This window comes from Schistocerca gregaria, chromosome 3 (genome assembly GCF_023897955.1).
Source record: "Schistocerca gregaria isolate iqSchGreg1 chromosome 3, iqSchGreg1.2, whole genome shotgun sequence".
In the NCBI taxonomy this organism is placed as follows: Eukaryota; Metazoa; Arthropoda; class Insecta; order Orthoptera; family Acrididae; genus Schistocerca; species Schistocerca gregaria.
The window spans coordinates 664,425,954-664,445,698 of NC_064922.1; the positions used below are offsets into that span (position 1 = coordinate 664,425,954).

Genomic DNA, 19,745 nt, shown 5'->3' on the forward strand with positions numbered 1-19,745 from the left:
GTGGCCACTACATGGTGAGTCAGCAAGAGAGCTGGTCAACTCAACCTTCAATTTGTTTTGTTGGTAGGTTGCCTGCTTGGTGACTGTGTATGCGGGAACTTTTCAATGAAAGATTGTCTTAGGTCTTCAACCTATAAAGCAAACATGTGCTGTTCTGTAGACAACTTTATGTTCGTAATGTACACTTCTCACACTTACAGTGAATGCACAAATGACGCTAAGGCTCAGAATGTCATTTGTTAATAACAAACCAGTCCTGCCATCATTCTTTAAACAAATTTTGCTGCAAGCAGGTTTCACAATTTTTTTCACTGTAATTGCATAACTCAATTACTAAGCTAAAATATGACCATAGACAGAAATGTGCAGCAGTTAACAGTCTCATGCTGCATCACGTCTTCGTAAATTTTCAAAAAGATTTTTACCTGTTGCTTGCTCTCCCTTTTCTTCTTTATCCAGAATTTTTCTTTCTAATTGTTCATTAGAAACTCATACTCTGTCAATAGGATGCCAAAACTCTGGCATACTATTTTGGTCACTACCTTTCACTGTATATGAAATACAATCAAAATGTAACCTTGTCTATGAAAGGACTACCAAATTTGCTTGATGGAAAATCATAAACTTTTTTAATTACACTGAAAAATAAGGGTTCTTGTAAGCACAAGAAATGGCAAATTTGATGGTGAAAATTTTATACTGCTTCATTAAATACACTCACATCACCTATTATAAGCAACTTGAGAATGACAATAATTAAAGAATGGAGCAAATATCTCCAGTAAATAAATTCAGTTAACCATAGGTAAAGTTTGTAGCACTAAAATAGAAATTCAGCCACATATAACATTATTACAGTCTGCAGAAACGAAATTATCTGGGAATCCTTTCTTCTGTCACATTATGTCACAAGTGTAATTCACAATCTCCACACACCAATCCCAAACTAATAAATAACGTGTGTCAGCCTGTACACTCGTCATCCTAAGTCATATTATTAAAAATACTTACATAGATATACACATTTTTACATATTAATGGTCTTTTGAGTTGTGCTTATATTCATGGATACATGTTAACAGGTAAGGCCTACCTGTTGCAGTTTATAAGGACTTAATGAAAATCAAACCTGTGCTAGAAAAACAGTAATTACTCGATACACAGACTTATACAAGAGCATGTAAAGAAGTGTTGTATATTTCTAATCCAAACAGGAGAAACTTAGGGCAGTTTTTGTTGCTAAAAATATAATGTGTTGTGACTCGCTGATCTTTCAAAGTGCCACTGCGCAGTTACGCGCGTCCTCTACATGCGGCGCTCTCTGCCAGCCGTGCAGCAACAGTGCCACCTAAGCGGCCAGCCAGCCAGTGGCCGCTAGACTTGGACTCAGTTATGATTTCACTGTTAACAGTGTACACATGACTTACTCAGTTTGCCGGCTGGAGTGACCGTGCAGTTCTAGGCGCTACAGTCTGAAACCGAGCTACCGCTATGGTCGCAGGTTTGAATCCTGCCTTGGGCATGGATGTGTGTGATGTCCTTAGGTTAGTTAGGTTTAATTAGGTCTAAGTTCTAGGGGACTGATGACCTCAGAAGTTAAGTCGCATAGTGCTCAGAGCCATTTGAACCATTTGACTCTTACTCTGTTTACTTGATGTGTGACTTTCATGTATTGCATCTTCCTTGAAATATACATGTTCAACTTGAAGTTATTACAATTGGCGACAAGGTAGTGATTTTTCTATTCCATCGTTGACCCACATGTTTCCATGGCTACTTTAGAGCAACTATTGCAAGGTCTCATAGAACAGCAAACGCTTCTCACAAATGTGATTAGTGATTTTGTTGCGGTATCAAATGCGGGACGTCTCTTGTCGTTGTCTCTACCTACTTTTCCTCCTTACGATGAGACGGCGGAAGACTGGTCTGATTATGAAAAACGTCCTCGACAGCACTTTCATGTCGCGGCATTTCATGTCGCGGACGATCAAACATGTAAGTCTCTGTTCCTTTCATGGATTTCACCTCAAATGTATCGGTTGTTGTCGCAATTGGCTCCTTTGAAAGATCCTGCATCTTTCTCTTTTGCTGAAATGTGATCACTTCTGTCCGTCTATTTTCAAAAGCGAACACAGGTGTAGCCTCTCATGTTGCCTTTTATCGTTGTCAAAAACAACTGAATCAATCCTATCGCGCTTGGGCTGCTGAACTTCATGGCCTCAGTAGGAAGTGTCAAATTGTTACTGAAGTTCACAAAGAATCCCATGCCGATTCCGTGGTACGGGATGCTGTTATCTGATTGGTGCCCGACAAAGAAGTTAGGCAACGAGCCCTTCAGTTGGCAAATCTGACTCCAGATGAAGTCCTATCCATCACTCAGTCTTTTAAAATTTCTAGCGCCACTGGAGCGCAAATAGAGGCATGGGGCAACGTCGGGAAAAATACAACCACTGTGCGATGTTGACGAAGTGTGTGGTGTGTCCCTGCCGGCCGACGTGGCCGCAGTACACTCCCAAGCGCAGCCTCGGCCTAACTGTAAACAAACCCTAAGAAACTGTAGCAAAACCCTTCCTCCATGTCTGTGGTGTTTTACAAAACATTCACAAAAAGATTGTCCACAACATTTGGCCATGTGTTACAAATGCAAAGAAAAGGGTCATGTGTCATCCATTTGCAAATCCAACTGCATACATGATGTTCATGAACATGAGCTGATTCTGATTCTGTGTAGTCTGTCAATTGTACTTCTTCCCTTTCAGGGAAGTTATTCCTCACTGTCCAAATACTTGGTCGAGATGTTTGCATGCTGGTGGATACTAGTTCTGCTGCCACTATCATCAATTCTCAGATGTATCTTCAGTTGGGTTCTCCAATCTTATCACCTGTCACTAGGCAATTACAGACTTACAATAAACACAAGATTTCTCTCTTGGGACAATTTGATGCTGAGGTATCTTACAAATCTGCCATTCACACTGTTCCCATATTTGTGGTCGACCATAGTAATGCGGAGAATCTTTTTGGTTTCTATGCCTTTTGCGTTTTTGGGTTCTCCATAGATGACTCTGTCAATATTGTCTCTGATGCTATTCCTTATGCTCAATTGGATTCCTTGTCAACGACATTTTCATCCTTTTTTTCTCCTGGGTTAGACCATGCAAACGACTTTGAAGCTCATATCATGCGCAAACCCACTGCTCGGCCTAAGTTTTTTCAGGCTCGGCCCATTCCTGTGGCCCTTCTTGATCAGGTCAAACGGGAGCTGGATCGTCTCACTGCTTCAGGGGTCTTGCTGCCTGTCACTTCTAGTGAGTGGTCCTCTCCTGTCTTTGTCGTTGCTAAGCCAAATGGTGATATTTGTCTCTGCGGCGATTTCAAAGCCACTGTCAATGCTCAATGCCTTATCGACACTTACCCTATGCCTCGACCTGAAGAATTGTTCACTAAACTTGCTGAAGACCAGTATTTTTCTAAACTTGACCTGTCAGAAGCTTATCATCAACTTCCTCTCGACGCTGCTTCTGGCTGTTTCTGGTCCTTAACACACCTTTCGGCCTCTATCAATACCAATGATTGCCATTCGGGGTTGCCAGCGCCCCTCCTCTCTTTCAGCGATTCTTGGAACAATTATTGCTCACTGTCCCTGGTTGTATAAATTACCAGGACAACATTTTTGTCACTGGCTCCACCGCTGACGAACATCTTCAAAATCTCTGCACACTTTTTCATGTCTTACGGACTGCCGGTCTTTAGTGTAATCTTCAGAAATCAAAATTTTTTTCAGGCATCTATCACTTACTTGGGGTTTCCACTCTCTCGAGAGGGTATTTGTCTGCTTCAGCAAACCGTTGCTGCGATCGATGCCCTTCCTCGCCTTACATCTCTTAAGGAACTGCAGGCCTTCTTGAGCAAAATAGCATACTACCACAAGTTTTTACCATCTGGTGCTTCAGTGGCTCAGCTGTTGCATCGTCTGTTGCATAAAAATGTGCCTTTTCACTGGTCCGTGTCATGCGATGCAGCTTTCCAGATATTGAAGACTATGCTGAAACAGGCCCTGTGCCTGGCTACTTATCGACCTGGCCAACGTCTTGTTCTTACCACGGACTCCTCTCAATACGGGGTCGTTGCAGTCCTTGCACACCGTTTTTCTGACGGTTCTGAACATCCCATTGTTTATGCCTCCAAAACGCTCATCGATGCCCAACAAAAGTATTCTCAAATTGAAAAAGAAGCTTTGGCCATTATTTATGCACTTCATAAGTTTGGTGTTTTTCCCTATGGATCCAAATTTCATCTTGTTAAGGATCACAAACCACTTGTTGCCCTGTTTCATCCATCAATGTCACTTCCCAACAAGGCTGCATACTGCTTCCAGCGTTGGGCTCTTTACTTGTCTCGTTTCAATTATGAAATTCATTTCCGGACGATGGCTCAACATGCGAATGCTGATGCACTATCTTGCCTTCCCATGGGTCATGATCTGGCATTCGATAGGGACAAACCTTTGTTTCCACCTGGATGTTGCCGAGCAGCGGGTTGTGGACAGGTTCCCCATCACTGGGGACCGGCTGGCGGCTGCTACAGGTTCTGACCCTACCCTCTCCCGGGCTTTACGCTGTATTCAGAAGGGTTGGTTAGATCATCTGTCCGCTAAGACTTTTGATCCGTTGCGGAACTACTACGCTTTGCTTTACCGCCTCATGGCTACGGATGGTGTTATCCTCCTTTCCACCGAAAATGCTTCGCCACGTGTTGTAGTACCTGCGTCTTTGCACGCTTCGGCCTTGTGCCTCCTTCACCGAGGGCACTGGGGTGTGTCTCGCACAAAACCTCTGGCATGCTGTCATGTGTACTGGCCCAGCATTGACTCTGAAATAACACACATGGTCGCTGCCTGTGGCCCTTGTGCATCATAGGCCACCGCCCTGAAGTCTTCTTTGTCACCATGGCCTTCGCATGAGAAGCCCTGGGAGTGTATTCATCCTGACTTCGTGGGAACTTTTTTAGGTACTTATTGGCTTCTCATTATTGATGCCTACTCTAACTTTCCTTTCATTGTCTGTTGCACATCGCTTACCACTGTGGCAACCACCAATGCTCTAGCTCGCATTTTCTCTTTGGAAGGCCTTCCCTCTATTATTGTTACTGATAATGGTCCGCTACTTGCCTCTTCCGATTTTGCGGATTTTTGTGCCCGTCATGGCGTCATGCATGTCACGGCCCCTCTGTTCCATCCACAGTCAAATGGTGAGGCTGGACAACTGGTCCGCACATTTAAGGCTCAGATGAGGAAACTCCTGACTTCTGCTGATGATGTGCTTCTCCAATTTGTAGCTTCTTACCATTTCACCCTCATGGGCGACCACAGCCCGGCTGAGCTCTTACACGGCCGACAGCCCCGCACGCTACTTCATGTTCTGTGGCCTTCCACCTCACAGCCGCGGGTGCCTTCACTTGGCCGGTTCACTGCCAATGACCTTGTATGGATACGGGAATACAGCAGGCGGCCAAAATGGAGTCCCAGCCACATCTTACGACACCATGGCCGATGCCTGTATGAAATCCAGATGGGCATGGGTGTTGCAGTGCGTCGTGTGCCAGCAACGCCTGCTTCAAATGCCACTACACCACCTTTGGCTCTACCTGACACTCGGGATCCTGGAATCTCTCATTACTCTCACCATCATATCGGTGCCAACACAAGAACTGACGCCACCAGGAGACATGCCCATGCAGGAAACAGAGGACCATCATCTGTCGAAGCAGCTCTACTTGCCTCCTTCTCCTACGGACGCGTACAAATCGCCCATGTCTCCTGTTATAACAACCGGACTTGCCGCAATGGGCAGATTGGTGCACGGGGCTCCAGCAGATTTGACCCCCACGTCTCCTGTCAACTCGACCCATTATCGGGGACACTTCCGTCCTTATGGGAAGCCTCCTCCTCAAGACTTTACGGCCAGCCAAACCACACCTATGGGCGTTAGGAATCTACAGGCCATCTCCATCAAGATCTGTGCAAAAAATTCCAAGGGAGGAAAGGTGTTGTGACTCACCGATCATTCAAAGTGCCACCGCGCAGTTACGCGCGTCCTCTACATGCGGCGCTGTCTGCCAGCCATGCACCAGCAGCGCCACCTAAGTGGCCAGCCAGCCAGCGGCCGCTAGGCTTGGACTCAGTTATGATTTGACTGTTAAGTGTACACATGTCTTACTCTGTTTACTTGATCTGTTACTTTCATGTATTGCGTCTTACTTGAAATATATATGTTCAACTTGAAGTTATTGCATAATGTAACTATGTAAACTGATAAGTAATAACTAAATTGCTTTTTGAGACCACACCATTGTTGTATAGTCCTATACAGCAGTTCTGAAAAGAAATTAGGAAGCTATAAACTATAAATGTACTTAATACAGTATATCACCAAGGAAATTTCCCGTGAAGACTAATTATTTTCATTGTGAGCTTACCTAGACAACCTTGAAACTTCTCTTGAAGAGGAAGCTTTGGAACCAGGTCCTCGACTCTGTAAAGATGACAAGCTATCTGAAGAATGGCCCAAGTTGATGCCACTATCCACTGACGGTCGCTTTGTCAGCCTCTGTTGAGTTGTGCCACTACTATTAGATTCTCCATTTCCTACAGACAGAAGAAAACAAAACAAAAAACATTTGTTTCATGAAGGTCATTAAGAGTGGTGAGACCAACAGCAGAATGAATAGTTATTCTGAATAGAATTTACATGACAGAACTATTTATTCCGTTTTTAGTTAAAAGGATTATATGAAACAATAAAACTACCATTTTCAACTATGACTAATGGACAAATGGTAATTAGGTTCCTCTAATGTTAACAGTTCAGTTTATATTCCACATAAGGTCCTGTTTTTTTTTAATTTTATCTCCAATGAAAGCTTCAAAATATTTGTCTAATTGCATCAGAGGAAAATTCAGCTGAGTAAACTATTAAATTATGAGACAAAATATCTTGACAGTAGCTACTTTCAGAAAGCAAAATGGTTTTGCCAAAGCTCCATATAAAAGGAGAAGGGACATACTACCTAGCTTTCAGATGTAATATGTACTCTTTCAAGGAGGAGAGAGGTTATGTTGCAGAAGGTTAAGAAGGAAGGGCAGGTCACTCCAGTCCCAGAATGAGAGAGACCCACCTGTCAAGAGGACAAGGAAGACAAAATTTGTTTATATAGTCAGACAAATAATTGTGTTTTCCATACATACAGGAATACAGATCAGAGTTCTGGAAAACCTTCTATAATGTTTGAAATACTGCTTACTAAAATATGATTTATCACTATTTATGTATCAGGTCTGTGGGTCCATGCTGTTTGGAAAATTTATAACACAACACCAAATTAAATAATGAATCATCTTGAAAAACAAAAACAGAGATTGCATGATTAAATGACACATTACAGAAGAACATTGTCAAGTGCTGCGAAGAACTCCAATACAGAACAGGTGTGTGCCAGAAGGAAAGCTTTGAACTTGAATTTGAATATTTGTGGTTTATTACTTAGGTTTTTTTGTTTCTGGTGGAAACCTATTGAAAATTAAACTTGCTGAATAGTTCACACCAATGCTTAATGAAGAGTTATCCAAGTGTATATCATATTTCTATCTAGTGTTCACTGAGTGAATGTTGGAGTTTCTCGTGATTGAGTCCTTACTGTCAACGATACATCCCACGATGAAATGTGTGTCCAGGGATGGCAGTGTTAGAACTCCAAGACACCTGAACAATGTTCTATACTAAATTCATGAACTGACACAACAGATCTGTCTGACCATCTATTTCTGGCCTATTAATATTCTTGGTAAGTGCACTGAGTGCCCCCCCCCCCCCCCCCCAAAAAAAAAGAGTAGTGAAGACAGCATCATTACGTTTCCGCACAAGATCTTGAGTGTGATACTTCTAAGAAAGTCTTCCACCTATCCTCAGTCCTAAGAATTTAAAATGGTTGACTTCACTGACTTTCTGGGTACCTTCAAACAACACACAATTTTGCATTTACAAAAGTCCCATGTCACAAACTGTATGTATTGTGTTTTGTTACATTCAAATGTAAATTTAATTTGTTCTCTGAAAGTTAGATACTAATGTTACTGACTGCTGCACTAGTTACATCACTTACATTACACTCCATGTCTTTCACAATAACACTTTTATCATCCGCAAAGGAAAACATTTTTATGTTATCTGTCATGTTTAATGACAAATCATCAATAATTATCAAGAAAGACAATGAACCTTGCATACAGCCATGTGGCACACCTTACTTTAATTGGTGATTCAAAATCATGTCTCTGTCTGTTGATACTGGAGAACAACCAAAGCCTGTTTAAGGCCCTATGGACACAAGCCACTGCTCGAGGTACCAAGCTGAGAAGCATTCCCATGTGCAAGATTTCAATAGCGTGTGTATAGCAATTAGTATCAAAAACTGATATTGATCAATGTTAAAATATGTTAAAAAAATGACGAATTTCCTCCATCTGTATTGAGGCGTTGGTTTTATTGGCGACTGTTGTTACAACAAAATCTGGAGGAATTTTGTCATTTTTTAACATATATTCCACTGGCTGATGTTCCAAATCATCCATTTCAATTATAGATTTACGAAGATATTGAGCAAAGTATTTGAGGGAAACGTGACCAGGGGAGAGGGGGAGGGGGGGGGGGGGGAGATAAAGTTGCTTGGGTAGACAACAATCTTCCATTTCCCTATCAATCTGTGAAGGATACAGTAGCTTCCACTGTCACACCCTAGCAAAAGATCTTGCCACAAACTTGAAAAAATCTGTCTTTTGTAAATTTGCTTAGCAGGTTAAAGGTTTCTATCCAGTCATGAACTGACCTGTCTGCTGTAGCAATATAAGACAGTAAAAGCAAAGCTGGATTTAACTTTGCCTTGGAGCAATCATTCATGCAGGAGGAACATACAAACATACTGTCACCTGACCACTGCACAGACTTGAATATGGAGTACACCATAATAGGCTTCCCTGGAGTAGACAACCAACTAAGAGAGTTGAAAACAAATAAGTCATCCAGTCCAGATGGTATCCCAATTTAGTTTTACAGACTGCTTTACAACTCTGACCCCTTACTTAGCTTAATTTATGGTGAATCTCTGGTCCAGCAGAAAGTCTCAGCTGAGTGGTTTGCTGCAGAGCTTGAACAAATTATCAGTTCAAATATAGCAACTTCCTTGAAAAAGCTTGTGTCCACAAATCAGCATGGATTTAGAAAGCACCACTCATGCGAAACTCAAGTTCAACCCTTTGTCACACGATATCCTGCAAACCATGGATGAAAGGCAACATGCAGATTCCATGTTCCTAATTTCCAAAAAGCGTTTGATACAGTGCCCCAATGTAGACTGCTAATAAAAATACAGGCACATGGAATAGGTGCCTAGGTATGTGAATGGCTCAAAAACATCACAAGTAACCGAACCCAGTACATTTTTCTCTATGGCGAGTGCTAATCTGAGACAAGAGTAAAGGAGACCATGTATAGAACACTGGTGCTACCAATTCTTGGGCACTGCCTGAATTTTTCGGATCCTCTCCAAGTAGCTTCAATCAACAAATAAGTATTATGGTGGTGCTTCATGAACTCAAATGAGAATTTCTGGAGGGAAGATAATGCTCTTTTTGCAAATCACTATTAAGAAAAATTAGAGAACCAATGTCTGAAGTACACAGCACAAGACAATTTTACTGTCACTGACATACGTGTTGCCTAAGGACCACAAAGATAAGATAATAAAAATTAGGGCTTGTAAGGCAGCATACAGACTGTCATTTTTTGCTTGCACTAGGAAATGACTAGTAGTGGTACAAGATACCCTCTGCCATATGGTGGCTTGCAGAGTATGCATGTAGATATGTATGAAGTGAACCATTTCTGAACTTTTCCCTTAATCTCATAATATTCCAACTCATGCAAAAGTACTGTACAGTCACACAATCAAATACTTTAGTTAAATCAAAGAAAATACCTACTGCCCTAATTTGTCATTTAGCTCTGCTACTGTCTCACACAAAAAAAGATAAACAGCACTTCTACTGAAGACAAATTGACAATCTGAGAGCAAACTGCAGGTACTGAGGTGTGCCATTACTCTCCTACACATTGCTTTCTTAAAACTTCTGAAGTGGTCACAAAGAAATTGGCCATAATAGTTTACATTATCCAATTCATACTTTCCACAAAATGGTTTCACTAATAAGTACTTCAGTCTGTCAAAAAATTGATAACACCTGAAAGACACAATGAATAGGTGACTGAGTACAGAACTAATGTGTGGTGCACTGAATTTCACAAACCAACTTGAAATTTTACCCATGGGAGCCTTAACTCTCTAATAGCATGATAATTGAATCGATTTCATGTTTCCTTGTTGGCTATAGCTAGTTTGTTTGACAGAGTTGGGCCACAGCAGTGGGAGACAGTGGTCAGGTGTGAGTTGTGCTTGTTTAAGAATGAGTGTGTGTGTTTTCTATTTCTGAATGAGGACATTTTAGTTCAAAAGCTGAAATGTTTAACAGTCTTTTCACTGTGTCTGTCTGTGACTCAGTGCCCTCTCTAGGTGGTGAGTAGCAATTTATCCTTTCCATAATGTTGTTCCCATGGCTCATCTGCTTGATAAATAGTAATAATATGGGAGAAGTCATTTTCCATACACATTACATCACAAATTAATTTGTTAATATGGCTACATGCTGAAGATTTAAAAAAAATTCTTAAAAAAAACATAAAGAAACAGATGTCAGTTAGTAATTTCATTCCACCGCCTTTTACACATTACAATAAGAACAAAAGGAGTTATCAAGGAGGAACTTTTCAGTTTGTTTGCAAATTTAGCTTTGTTGTCTGTCAAACATTTTATATCACTGGGTAAGTGATAAAAAAATTTTGTTGCAGTATTATGCACCTCCTTTTTGTGCTAAAGACAATCTTAATGTGGTGTACTGAATGTCATTTTTTCTCATATTGGAACTGTGTACATCACTGTTTCTTTTGAATTGCAATGGATTATTTACAGCTAACTTCATGAGAGAATAAATACACTGTGAGGCATCAGTCAAAATGCCTAACTCCTTAAATAGAGCTGAACACCAAAAATTATTCTTACAGCAAGAAGACTTTCTTTTTTAAAGAAGAGTTATCCCAGAACAGTATTCCATGTGACATTATGAATGAAAATATGCAAGACATGTCAACTTACTGTTTTGCCTCAACCCATGATTTGCAATGATCGTTAGTGCAAATGCGGCTGAACTAAGTTGTTATTTCCTCCTGATGCAAAACTGTATATGTTGTGCCTTTTTAAAATTGAGAGCAAGACCAGTCACAGAAAATTTTTAGAACATTGTTTACCATTTCTTCTGTTGCTGTATGTATGCTTGGATTGATTGTAACACTAGTGTCATCTGCAAAAAGAACTAATTCAACTTGTTATGTATTAGATGGAAGATTGTTTACGTTGTTGACTGTTCCGTCAATTACAAAAAACCTGTTTGTCTAGGGGAATATTGTGATTCATACAGTCAAATACCTTAGACACGTCACAGAAAATACCTGGGAACAACAGTTCTACATATTTACTTGTACCAGTAAAATTTTTATTTACCTTGCCAACTATTGGCAAAGGAAGGATTATTACATACTTTGCACATCTCTGATTTATCACTAATAGCTGCACTATCACAAAAGAGAAGTGTTATATGCTGAGTATCCATATTCTGCTCCAATACCTCTTTCACAATTGGTCACTTAGTTTTAATTTTGTTCAGAGAGCTTTCTATTCTCTTCATCAAATGCATTGGGTAAATGTAAATGTCATGTGGCTAGGGCCTCCGATCGGGTAGACCGTTCGCCAGGTGCGAGTCTTTTGAGTTGACGCCACTTCGGCGATTTGCACGTCAATGGGGATGAAATGATGATGATGATTAGGACAACACAACACCCAGTCCCTGAGCGGAGAAAATCTCTGACCCAGCCGGGAATCGAACCCAGGCCCTTAGGATTGACATTTTGTCATGCTGACCACTCAGTTACTGGGGGCGAACATGCATTGGGTTAGCTTGCCTGATGACTTTCTTCAGCACCTTCATTTCATGATACAGTTCCCAAGTCATCCTATAAGATGCCCTAATGGCATTAATTATTCAAATAAGTAGTTCATGGATACTGCATATATGTCTGCAATTCTTACTGGGAAAGACCTCGTAAAGAAAGTGAAGAAGATCGGAAAAATTGTATTATATTTGTCATCCAAGTCATCTGAATTATAAACTTCTTGCCAAAATCAAATAATGCAAAGTCTTCTGATCTGCATTCCACACTTACTGAGCTTTCTTCCATCATTAAAAGAACCCTCCTCAAGCAGGGTTACCTGCCATCTAACTTCATCCTATCAAAGGTCTAGCCTTTCTACACATTATCACTGGAATTTGGACTTGACTGAGCCCAGATCCACCTGCTATTCTGCCAAAAGCATCACCAACCACTCTTTTCCAATCCTATTTAGGTGTAGGCCATGTCTAGTATAACTGGACCTATGGATATGCTCAGCTGGCATCACTGAAGTGCATGTCCTTTCATAAGTCATAAGTGCCTTCACAAGTGGCATTTTAAATTGACTCACAGCTCTATCAATATGGGGCTGATGCCAGAAGAAATGTACAAAATGAACATAACTGGTCCAAGTTTGAGTTGCAATCCTGTCCATGTCATAAGCCCAATTTCTACTAAAAACTATTCCAAGCAGTATCACATCTGATATCCTTCAGTAAGATCCTTACACAAAGCCTGTAAGTCTTCTCACCTTACTGAGTCCAGCACCTGGTTTAAAAATGCTGGTGACTTGGTAACCGTTATCTACTGTCTCTTGTAAGTGGGAGTCTACACCCTGCACATAGCTGCTAAGAATCAGCAGAACCCTCTGCTTAATTTTGCTATCTAATTTCAGCTTCCTAAAAACATTTGATGTCTGCTGGATATTATCTGCTCCTACAATTACCACAGGCTCCTTACCACATGACTCTGGCAGCTGGTTAAACTAACCATCAACATTCAAAATGAAACTATTAAAGCACATTCTGTTCCTAACTTCCTTACTGCTGACTGCCAGTACCCAATTTTCTGCCCTCCGGGTGACCCCATTTGATGCACAATTCACAACATATCCCACAGTTCAGTAATCTTCAACAATTTGTGCACTTCTCATTCACAATCAAAATTTTCAGTATCTTTAGACAAATACAATGAAACAACAGGAAACTTTACCTACATAAAATCACACACAAAACACTTGAAACAGCATTTATCTATTGGCGAGCTGCATGATGTGACTTAATGATATTAATATGTCAGTTGTTTCAGCAACTTATTACAGCTCTACTTTCTTTACAGTAGTGCTCCACAAATTTCAGGATTAAAAATAATGGTCCCACTCTCTAAAAATTCTATATTATATCACTATAACTTTCCACTGGTAACATCTAGGAAACTATTATGTTCACTTTTATTACTCTCAATTTTGTTTATCCATTTAATCTTTCACTCATATTACTTAATAGTCAGTTGAATCCCCCATTCTGCAATTAGTAAAATCCATTCAGTTGTTCCTATTTCCTTTAATTTAAAAAAAAAAATCTATTCCTCTCTCTTCTACTAATATTACTTCTACTCGTGGGCACACTTTTTATTACTTTTGTCACTGTTTATGAACATCCTGTTGAGAACAGGAACGGTAATTACAGATTAATGCTATAGTCTTTTTAATTGTGTAAAGTTTCCTAGTTCTTTACTTCTATGGTGAATAAAACATGTATTTAAAGAACTCACGTAGTTCTACAATATATATATAAGGTTGCTAACACGGGCTTTTGTGATTGCACTCAATTTGGAGGTAGGTGATTCATTTGATGTTTCACAAAAGGGTAGGCTACATGCTGGCTTTCAGTTTCAGCCTAGCTCTTCTCTCTCCCACAGGAATCACAAATACAAATGTAACACCAACTTTCTAAATGCATTCACATAGTTTCCAGCAGTGGACACACACTGGAGACACACACTTAAATTACAACTCCCACACAATGAATGCTATCTAGACTGCTGAGTAATCTTGGGCTCTTCCAGCAAATAGGCCCCAAAATTTTACCTTTTCAGCTCTACAACCCATCAGTATTGTGTGTCAGAAATTTTGCTTGAAATTACAGTAAATAAACAGCTGAATTGTTCTGCACAACAAACTTCTTTATACTCTCAAATGGACTAGTGTATCAACATTTTATCACATTACACAGTAAAGCACAGAGAACAGCAATATACTCCCATAGAGAGCCAGATGTCATTCACTGGTGTAATTTTTGAGCTGATTAGCATTAGTAAGGACCTGAATGGAAGTAAGTTTCCACAGTGACACACAGACTGAGTTCCAAGGCTGCTAACAGCAAGTTTCATTCTGGATTGCTTGCCGTATCTAGCTGCTTTTTTTTTTTTAAGATATTTGCTTCCTGTATGATGAATGCATCGTTTTAAAAGTCAAAGCCTCTAGCCTTCTTTAGTGTGGAACTTTGTGATATAGCAATGCATAATATACAACTGTACTTATTTACGGTTCATTGTATGAATTAGAGAAAAGCATCAATCTAACAAATGCCACATGTGTTTACTTATTGATTCATTAATTGTTTGATTTACTGGTATTTCTATGTATTTGCTTCTAGTATATGTGTTCTATAGGCATGTATGTGGATGTGTAAGCAGGTGGCTCAGTCCAGAGACAAATGAATATAGAGATAATACATAGAATATAAATAGGAATATGCAAAACATAAGTAGCTACACAGCATAGTAACAAATATTATGAGGAGTGCCATAGACATTATTACTTTTTCTTTACTCTCTTAGATTAAAATATGTTGTATCACAGGTCATAAGAACAGGTGATGCAGAAATACCTAAAAAATTACATAAAATATGAAAATGATCAACAGGAATGACCAATTCTGTATGCAACATAAAAGGGCTTCTGAAGAGAGGTTTTATGTATTACTGTAAAAGAATTCTTCTACAGAATAAAATAAGATGAACAGGTACCTACTTTAATTATTTTTAAACAACAGACATTACTTCTGTGCCTTCACTATTGTCATGTCAAAACCACAGTCAAGTCCAAATCTGAAGGCAGAGTCATCAAAGAAGTATGACACTTAAGAGTAGCAAGCACACTTATCAGTGACACTAACATACAGTCAGAATATAACTGACTTCATGGATGGAGAGTGCAGCTATTTATATGAACACAAATATTCCACAATGCTGTTATTTAAACAAACAGCACATATTTAAGAGGATACAAGCCTATGATATTTCAAGAACCTTCCAGAAATGACAAATATTAGATACAATGTGATTGCTGGTGCTCAGGTTTGAACTGGCAGCCTGCAGCAATGCTAAACACTAAAATACACAGCATGAATCACAGCTCATGACATTACTCCCTCTCCTGAAGCCAACATCTGATCTGGATCTAGATTTTGCCAATGTGCATGAAACTTTCTTGTATGTCCCCCAACAACTTGAAATAATATTATATAATTAAATTTACTTAATAACAGATAAATTCCTAAGAAGAATGTTCAGGAAATCTAAGCAAGAAAAATGGAGAAATGATGTTAAGAACAAAATTATAGTAGAAAAGCTGAGTGTGTGGATTGAGAACAGATTGAAAAGTTTTAGACATGTAAAGAGAATGGAAGAATACCATAATAAATTATGGAGGGAAAGTTTGAGGGCAAGAGTGAGACCTAGAGCAAGATGGATTGACTTGATAAAGACTAGTTTAAGAAGAAGGTATAGAATGGAACAAAAGAGTTACAGAAGAAAAAGAATGGTGGAAAGACAGAGGAAAGGGGAGAAGTACCATAAATGCTGCAACCCAGCCTGATACTCAGTTAGGGGGCAAAGGAAGATGATGATGATGAACACTTAAATACTTACCTGAACTTGAGCAAACAGGACTCTGAGCAGAGCTATGACTGCCATTCTCATTACTATTTGGAGTACTCATCTCTGAATCTATGTTTGTAGAGGGTGGAATGTTTACATGGAGCTCATTGTTCAGTGAAGTTTTTTCAGAGTCACATCTAAAAAAAATATAAACAACTAAAAATAATGTAGTCTGCCAAGTGCATGACAAAATATATTACACATCAAGAAAACAAGTCAGTGAATAAGAAAAAATACCAGCATCTACCTGTAATGTAAGAAAATGACATTTTTCATTTCAAGTAATTGATTTTGTCAACTACTAAGGACATGGTATCCAATTACCAAATATCTTAATCTCATGGGTAAAGCTGTGTCATTGGAATAAATGAACTTAAGATTGTATTGCAAACTACTTCTATTTTGGCTGTGAAGGCTACAAATCAAATGCTAGTTTCATTAATCCCCATTAAAACAAAGATAATACAACATTCAGAAATCAGTCACAGAGGATATTAGGGTTACACACCAGATGGTCTAATCAGTACAGCACACATGAGCAGCTCCATCAACAAACAGATCATTTTATAGAAAAATTACAGGATAATTCCTTATAGTAAGTACATTTAGAAACTTCAACACAGTTGTAACAACAATGATAAATATAATTCAAACATACATTGTAACAATATCTGGTCGAAGAAATATGTCATCTGGTCCAGGGTTCTCTTGCAGACGTAAAGCCTCTTGCTGCTCTAGGTCCTGTGCCAGAGAATCATGTCCATATTCTCTTGCACAGTCTATAGCTGTCTGTGAAGCATGATTTCGGACTTTTAGTGCTGTGTGGTTCCATCGATACAACAGCAATGCAGTTTCGTGGTGACCTCGTACACAAGCCCACATCTAAAGCACAAAAATACACAGTCAAGATCACACTTGAAGAATAAAATTTCACATGGACAAACACAAAGTGTGAAGTCCAACATAACATGGGCTTTGTACACTATGTAATAATAAGAAAAATGATATAACACCTGCATTTAAGACAGGCAATAACATGTATTGACAGAAGGATAACACTGAGAGGAAAAGAAAGAAGATTCAGAGAGTATTCTCATATGTAAACCAGGATCAAGACCAGTTATGAGAGCAGAGTTTTCAAAAATAGCAGTTCACACTGAAACCACTTTTATTGAGGGAACACAAGTTCTAGTAAATTACAATAATCAATAAATAATAAAGTCCCAGAATCTCCCAGAAATTACCAATCTTAAATAATAAATAAAACATTGAAAAATCTAGGTCGGAATATCAACAGCAGCGCCAACCCAGTTCTGGTCACAGCTGCCGGTGGTAGCAGTCACACGTACATGAGAATGCCTGCTGGTGTGTGTGTGTGTGTGTGTGTGTGTGTGTGTGTGTGTGTGTGTGTGTGTGTGTTGTGTTGCTGAAGCTATAATTTGTAACAGGCTTTTCACTGTGCCTGTCTCTAGATCAGTGGGTGATCTTCACGGTAAGTAGCAATCTGTCCTTTTCCTATTATTGTTTAATGATAAATAATTCCAAGAGGTGGAAACTGATGGGGAAGCCAGATGTCACCCACCAGTAACCAAACCAAAGTACACCACATGTCATTGCTTCTCCTTCCTCACAAAACTATGGCTCACTGTTCTGGAATAGACTACTGTTTATTGGATCTGGGTTTGATCATTGATTCACCCTATTGCAACATGGTGGACTCTCACATTCTGGCAATGTTGAAACATCCTCATGGTCATTGCAACATTCAAATGTAGTTCCTTTCATCAGGATAGTACTATCACAAGGCATATCTTCACATTCATTGTAACAGAAGCTACTGTCGTCGATCTTTGCCTCGGGATTACAACAGGGCTTCATTTGAAGGACATAGACAATGTCCATATGTTTTTGACACTGCATAATGTTAGCTTTCTAGGTAACACCTCACAAGCGATTCTGCATTCAATATGTACTAGAATAGCATTTTATTATTTTTCTGAGAGCCCAATGTTCCACACAGGAGTCAAAATCCATGCCATGTCACCTGAGTTCCAGCCCATAGGTCAAGGTTTGGTGTTGCAGCATTCATTACTCAAATCCAAGATGTCCAATGTGCATGTGCATGTGCATATGCATGGCAGCTGTCTTGCTTCTTCAGTTCAGGTGATGAGGTGTTTTTATGTAGCAATCATCAGAATCAAGAATTTGAAATGAAAATAAACTACCAAGTTTTGTTTCATCCATTAACAATGTAACAGGAAAAAGTGTGAAAAAATCTCTAGCATCTTGCTTTGCTGTATGTAAATACACACATCTAAAAAAGGTTTGCACCTTCTCAGTTCTGAGAGTTCTGGAATCTGTACAGAAAACTGGAATAGAGATCAACATAAACATCATTTCTGCACTTTTTATTGTTCATGAAAACCACACATTGCATGTTGTTCCATCATACAGCGAGACCTTCAGAGGTGCACACCAGTACCTCTAATAGCCAGTAGCATGTCCTCTTGCATTGATGCATGCCTGTATTTGTTGTAGCATACTATCCACAAGTTCACCAAGGCACTGTTGTTCCAGATTGTCCCACTTCTCAACAGTGATTCGGCATAGATTTCACAGAGTGGATGGTGGGTCACATTGCCCATAAAAAGCCCTCTTCAATCTATCCCAGACATGTTCGATAGGGTTCATGTCTGGAGAACATGCTGGCCACTCTACTCGAGCGATGTCATTATACTGAAGGAAGTCATTCACAACATGTGCACGATGGGGGCACGAATTGTCGTCCATGAAGATGAGTGCCTCACCAATATGCTGTCAATATGGTTGCACTATCAGTTGGAGGATGGCCTTCATGTATTGTACAGCTGTTACGGCACCTTCCATAACCATCAGCGGCATACATCGGCCTCATATAATGCAACCTCCCAAAACAGCAGGGAACCTCCACCTAGCTGCACTCACTGGACAATGTGTCTAGGCGTTCAGCCTGACCGGGTTGCCTCCAAACATGTCTCCAATGATTGTCTGGTTGAAGGCATATGCGACACTCATCAATGAAGAGAGTGTGATGCTAATCCTGAGTGGTCCATTCGGCACATTGCTGAGCCCATCTGTACCGCACTGCATGGTGTCGTGGTTGGAAAGATGGACCTTGTCATGAATGTTGGGAGTGAAGTTGCACATCATGTAGCCTTATTGTGCACAGTTTGAGTCATAACACAATGTCCTGTGGCTGCACGAAAAGCATTATTCAACATGGTATCATTACTGTCAGGGTTCCTCTGGCCATAATCCATAGTGGTCATCCACTGCAGTAGTAGACCTTGGGCAGCCTGAGCGAGGCATGTAATCGACAGTTCCTGTCTCTCTGTATCTCCTCCATGTCTGAACATCACTTTGGTTCATTCCTAGATGCCTGGAACCGAGCGGGGTGGCGCAGTGGTTAGCACACTGGACTCGCATTCGGGAGGACGACAGTTCAATCCCGTCTCCGGCCATCCTGATTTAGGTTTTCCGTGATTTCCCTAAATCGTTTTAGGCAAATGCCGGGATGGTTCCTTTGAAAGGGCACGGCTGATATCCTTTCATAACCTGAGTTTGCGCTCCGTCTCTCATGACCTCGTTGTCGACGGGACGTTAAACACTAACCACTACCACCACCTAGATGCCTGGACACTTCCCTTGCTG

The 19,745-nt window shown here is 40.1% G+C and overlaps 1 protein-coding gene across 3 annotated transcripts in view; it reads right to left on the reverse strand.

The window, feature by feature from the left end:
• Nucleotides 1–19,745, reverse strand: part of LOC126356325 (calmodulin-binding transcription activator 1) — a 1,852,577-nt gene that overhangs the window by 199,628 nt on the left and 1,633,204 nt on the right. For all 3 annotated transcript variants that reach the window (XM_050007298.1, XM_050007299.1, XM_050007300.1), the window contains exons 18-20: nt 16,714–16,937; nt 16,047–16,192; nt 6,478–6,646 (exon numbers count right to left, since the gene is read on the reverse strand). In XM_050007298.1, coding sequence (XP_049863255.1) covers nt 6,478–6,646; nt 16,047–16,192; nt 16,714–16,937 — 539 coding nt within the window. The remainder of the gene's footprint in view (nt 1–6,477; nt 6,647–16,046; nt 16,193–16,713; nt 16,938–19,745) is intronic.